We start from the raw sequence: 6019 nt of genomic DNA, 5'->3' as shown, positions 1-6019 counted from the left end.
TAATAAGAGGATTGTATTTGATCTCAATAAGACTGATTTGAAAGGATTACCTGATGGAATGACTATAGATACAGATGGCAATCTTTGGATAGCATTATTTGGTGGATCTCGAGTAAGTATACAAAGTAATAAATTATTATTTAAAAAATTAATTTATAGAATTATCTAATGTAACAATATACGTACATAATTAAATTTTATTATAATAATTTTAATGATATGTATATAATTAATGTATATAATATACATATATATAATTAAATTTTATTATAGTAATTGAATTTATTAAAATATCATTAGGATTCTTGTAATCTATGAAAAATTTATCTATTCTAGGTTATTTGCGTGGATCCGAAAACAGAAAAAGTATTATGCAAAGTTGACATTCCAGCTGAAAACGTAACCAGTGTCACATTCGGCGGTCCACTTCTAGATACTTTGTATGTAACCACATCTGGTTTCAACATAAGTGCAGAGCAACGACAAGCAACTCCTCACGCTGGTGCTATATTCGCGGTGACAGGTTTAGAAGTTCGTGGACTACTTGCAAATTCATTTATGATGATAAATTAAAAGAATAGGAATTTTGCAAGAGATATCAAAAAATAGATATCTTAATACTTCTTGCAAAAATGTACGTAATTTCTAAATTGTATATCATTGAATAGAAATTAAATATTACTTCAAAAAATAATTTTTTTAAGTTCATTTGATTAGATTGAAAAAACCGACATGATTAAATTTCGATTTGTAAATATAGAATACCTTTTTAATATGGTTACATAGTAAGTTTTTAAATCATAACTTGTATGTTATGTTTACATATCATTTATGTTTTACATAATCCGTTTTGATAGATGTAGGTCTGTAGATCTATAATCGTCTTGTAACATTTTAATCTACATAAAAAAAATTATAAGTCTATACATTATAAGATTAAAATTTAATTGCAGAGTTAAATATGAACTTGACAATTACTTGACGTATTTATCTCTAAAACAAATATTATAATAAACAAATATACTTGCTGCCTTCTTATACGTTGTGATATTATTTTCAAATTTGCAATTTTTTCCTCACAATTATACAAAGTTGGATGCAACTGTTTGCAAAAATCCTCATGTGCATACCAACTGACATATATTTCACTTTCAATCGTCGAAATTTCCTTCATTAAATCAGCAAACGTCTTTATCATCATTTCGTAGATATCTGTAAAATTACCAAAATTGTCGGTAAGCCTTCAGCTTTAGATCTGCAATCTTTTTGAAGATTGTTCTAGATTGTGCAAGCCTTACATCCGTAAAAGCCTTAAAAGTATTATCAATATTTTGGACTGGTTTCACTAATGCAATAAGTTAGAATAAAACAAACTATTCCTTTTATTTCAACTTATTGCACCAGTGTACACATTTTGCACCAGTTGAAACATTTAAAAAAAAAAAAAAGAAAAAGAAAACAGACCTTTTATAAGCTTGAAAAGCAGAATCATAATCTTCGTAAATATACTTCGTAATATACTATCATTTTTGGAGAAGTTGAAATATAGTTTGTGTATTGTCTGATTAGTTGTCCTTGTTCGACATTGTGGACAGGTCTTTGATCTGAAACAATTCTATAGATGAAATTAGACACTTTCAATGTATAAATAATATAAAACTTTTCAGGAATTATATGAAAGCTTCTTTGAATAATAGCAAAAGAAGAACTACAAGAGCATGCAAAAATCTTTGGTGCACTCCAAATTACTTTTCGAGCCACTGTGACAAGCACGTTTCGTGGTATACATGTCCACACGAGGTGTGAAAAATATCGTCGAATGATTCCAGTAACTCAGTACATATCACGCACTCTATATACATTTTATATAGATTTGTTGATAGAAAATCGATATCTTGTGAGTGAGAATAGATAATCAATTTCACGTATTGTTGTACGTTCTTGATCCACACTGTTATAAATTGGAAAACTTGAAATGTTTGCCTATATATGTACAAGTTAGAAAAGCGTTGAGTCAGTCTTATTAGCTCCGAGTCTCGAACAATACAAAACGTCCGCGCCGTCCTCCAAAAGTTTGAAGTTGTTGCGACCAAACACTGTGAAAAAACCCTAAAAATCCTATTATAATAGGGAGTGCGGTCAAAGTCTCACTAAAAATGCTTTGAAGCATTTGATTAATCACAATCAGAAGAAATATTTTTATTAATTAGCCAATCAAAGAACGTTTCAAAGCACCTGAAAAACCTTCTGACTTTACTGAATATCTTTACAACGTTAAATACGAAGCGCCTTACCGGTCCGAGTGTTACGATATTAAACTACTATCTAATATACATTTATTTAAATTGAATTAATATTTCAGAAATAAATTGAGAGCCGATGAAATTATCGGATTCACCCGATCAATCTGAAACAAATAATCTCCCCAAATTCTCCCAAATCTTAAAAAACTGTAGTAAACTTTTTTAAGATTTGGGAGAATTTGGGGAAATTATTTGTTTCAAATTGATCGTGTGAATCCGATAATTTCATCGATATTAGATAGTAGTTCAACATTGTAACACTCGGACCGGTAAGTATTTAAAGTTTTAATATAAACGGTCTCGTTTCCAATCATAATGTTTACAACGGTTTGAAATATAATATGTAACCGCACGCCATAATATACAATACATTAATAAGTGAATATAGCGATCTCTCGCGTTTAAAATTGACCGCGCTAATTTAAAATATTGAGCAATAATTGTATTGTAAATGTACAAATAAAAAATTAGAGACCTAAATTAATTTATATAAATAAATTAATATATTTATACGAATTTTCTCTTGCTATAAACTGTTCACTATTATTAAGTTCACTATTATTATCTATACAACGAGGGAGGTAAAAGATAAAATCGATTTAAACCACAAAATACACATTTTTTCCGAACATACTACGTATGCAACAAGGAATTACATAACGAGTACTTTGGTGCAATTGCGTTATCAGAAGGGACTATTATTATCTTATCGTCTTGAAATTCTACTTTTAAGTTTACATATAAAACTTGTGGGAAAACAGAAAATTGACAAAACGGTGAAACAAAGTTGTGTTAATAAGAGCTAGTAATTCTTAATTCGGAGAGACTTTTTTAATAGCAAATTTTAGTAAATTTAAGCATGTAAAGTTTAACACATACACACGTACAAATTGTTTTAGAAAACGCTTAAGTTTACTGAAGCTAGTTACATTAAAGTGTACAATACATATAAAAAGTTATTATTATAAAATACATACGATAAAAAAATAACGTTTCCTTACGCAGAAATGCCTTAGTAGAATTAATGAAAAAACAATATGTTATTTTATTTGTCTGTGAGCATAACATGAATTAAATTGTACTTTTAACATTATAAAGAGGTACGTACATATGTAATAGAAATTATACGTTATAATTAATGTAATGTTTTTTTTTATTCTATCTAAATTTGATAAATAATATTAGAATAACATACTTAATGAATTTTATCTACTTCTGTAAATTTATGTTTCTTAGAATATTTATACATATATAATCCCTAATTAAAAAATTAAATTTCTTTCCAATTTTCTTTACGACAACATTAATATTGTACACGTCATGAGAAGAGCAATTTGTAAATTTGTGTCTTTAGTGTACATTTTCATCTTCATCCGTAACGGGTAAGTGAAAGATATTGCACTCACAAATTGACGAGGTATCACGCATCTATGTTAAAAAAAGGAAATCATAATTCTTTAATGCATATAATAAATAATAATATATAATATATATAAATATAATAATATATAAATACATATAAATAATAATATATAATAATTTGTTTGTGAGCATTATGAATTTTTATGTCTATCTAATAAAGATACAAATAATTTTGCTCGTTTCCTTTTTTACCTTTCCGCATAAGCATTGCTACTTATATTTAATATTCCATTAGAAATATCTGTCGGCTATGAGTATCACAATAATCTGTTTGTAGGCAGACGCGTAAATGTGTGAATTTGACAATTGAGAAGATAACAGATATTTATGGCTTTTCTAAGAGCCTTTATTGGGACAATTGTACTCAAAAGTTGTATTTTGTTAATTTTCACGATCAATATGTATATAGTCTAGATCCCGTAACAGGTGTTGTGAATAGTGCATACGTAGGCAAGACTATATTTCTTCTTTATAAACTTTCCTATGTTCCAATGAATTTATAGCACATTTGTAAGTTTCACAATGCTCTTTCAGAACATGGAAGTATTGGAGTTGCTATACCTATAGCTGGTACGACTGACCAATTGATAGCAGGTGCGGGAAAAGATGTTGTTCTCGTTACGTGGGACGGAAACAGCAATAAATCGAACGTACCAGTCAAAGTATTGTTTTCGCTTGACTCTCAGGTTTCAACAAGAACCTATGACGGGAAAGTGGATCCAACTGGAAGATTGTGGATCGGTAAATTGAAAATGTTACGATTAGATAGAAATGAAATCTATTCACTTACACGATTAATAATTTTCACAGGTACTATGAGTGATAAAGTTGCTATGAATGATATGAATAAAATGGCAGAAATCCCTAAACAAGGATCGTTATATCGCATTAATGATGACCTAAAACCCGAGAAGAAAATATCACCCGTTACAATAAGTAACGGATTGGCATGGAATAGACAAAATAGTCTCATGTATTATATTGATACACTTACTCAGGTTGCAGCGTATGATTACAGTCCGAATAATGGGACAATATGTAAGATATTAAATTTTCTATTTAAAATTATGTTGTAAGAAAATGTTCAAGAGTGTACATCATATATAATTGAAAAATTACAGTAAAAAATTACAGTAATGCATGAAATTAAAAGAGAGAATTTAAGGATATGTATGCTTAGATAGACAGTTTTTATGTTTTAGCTAACAAGAAGATTGTATTTGATCTTAATAAGACTAATTTGGAAGGATCACCCGCTGGAATGACTATAGATACAAATGGCAATATTTGGATAGCATTATTTGGTGGATCTCGAGTAAGTATACAAAGTAACATTTAAAAATAAATGAATTATTGTTTGTAATATTATAAGAGTTTTCTAATTTATATATACAATGAATGCATATATTGGATTAACATAAAAGTTCGTGCTCGATTTATCATTCAAAGTTCAAACTGCTGCAATTTTGTTAAAAATAAACAAAGTTTAAAAAAAAGTTTTAAAGCTTGAAATCTCTACTTTCGAAAAGTTACTATATTTTTTGAATTTATATAAGTTTTGTAATTTTTACATATATATATATATATATAGAAAACTACGAGTTGAAAAAAATGAAGAAAATTTTCTTTTCACTTTGTAGGTTTGTAGCGTGCCCAAAAAAATTTAAGAAAATTTTCAATTCTTTATCGTAAAAACTTGAAATTTTCTCTACAAAATCGTTTTTTAAAAATGTTCTTACGATTTTTTGTTACCGAGTTGTTGCAAATTAAATAAAATGAATATTTTGACTTTGATTGCTCATAATTCTATCAAAAAACCATCACAATTAAAAAAAATAGATTCTTAAATTCTCCCATTAGAGTAAGATTTAGATTTTATTTTATTTTTAACAAAAATAGCAGCTGTTTGAAGTTTAAATAATAAATCGGACACAAATTTTTACACTAATCTAATATATACATATAATAAAATTTTATTTTTTATTGTAACTTCTATCAAAGAAAAAAATAACAGTTATTATTTCTTGAAAGTTATCGAAAAGACAACAAAAATAATTAAATGCAATATTTCTTAGTAAAAATTGATATTTTTCTTAGATATTAATTTGAAATGTCTTCATCTTTGTCAAAGATTTAAATTTAGCAATTTAAAAAAATATTAGGTTAAGTAAAAAGTCATCGCGTTTTTTTAAAAGACATCTATCAGTAAAAACCGCAATTACTTTCTTACCAACAATATAAATATATCTTGATAGAGTAAAGTTTCAGCTTTAAAAATCTCTTTTTTAAATTAT

General features: G+C 27.5%; 2 protein-coding genes across 4 annotated transcripts in view; both read left to right on the top strand.

Annotated features, from left to right (window-relative positions):
* LOC108750064 (regucalcin-like) overlaps positions 1-683 on the top strand; it is a 6174-nt gene extending 5491 nt beyond the window's left edge. For all 3 annotated transcript variants that reach the window (XM_018489275.1, XM_018489276.1, XM_018489277.1), the window contains exon 6: positions 337-683. In XM_018489275.1, coding sequence (XP_018344777.1) covers positions 337-573 — 237 coding nt within the window. In that variant the 3' untranslated portion in view covers positions 574-683. The remainder of the gene's footprint in view (positions 1-336) is intronic.
* Positions 684-3608: 2925 nt separating this feature from the next.
* LOC108749991 (regucalcin-like) overlaps positions 3609-6019 on the top strand; it is a 3153-nt gene continuing 742 nt past the window's right edge. The window contains exons 1-5 of the mRNA XM_018489132.1: positions 3609-3685; positions 4003-4175; positions 4260-4466; positions 4536-4763; positions 4928-5040. Coding sequence (XP_018344634.1) covers positions 3624-3685; positions 4003-4175; positions 4260-4466; positions 4536-4763; positions 4928-5040 — 783 coding nt within the window. The 5' untranslated portion in view covers positions 3609-3623. The remainder of the gene's footprint in view (positions 3686-4002; positions 4176-4259; positions 4467-4535; positions 4764-4927; positions 5041-6019) is intronic.

Source organism: Trachymyrmex septentrionalis, unplaced genomic scaffold (genome assembly GCF_001594115.1).
Source record: "Trachymyrmex septentrionalis isolate Tsep2-gDNA-1 unplaced genomic scaffold, Tsep1.0 scaffold32, whole genome shotgun sequence".
Classification (NCBI taxonomy): domain Eukaryota; kingdom Metazoa; phylum Arthropoda; class Insecta; order Hymenoptera; family Formicidae; genus Trachymyrmex; species Trachymyrmex septentrionalis.
This window is presented reverse-complemented; position numbering and strand designations above follow the sequence as displayed.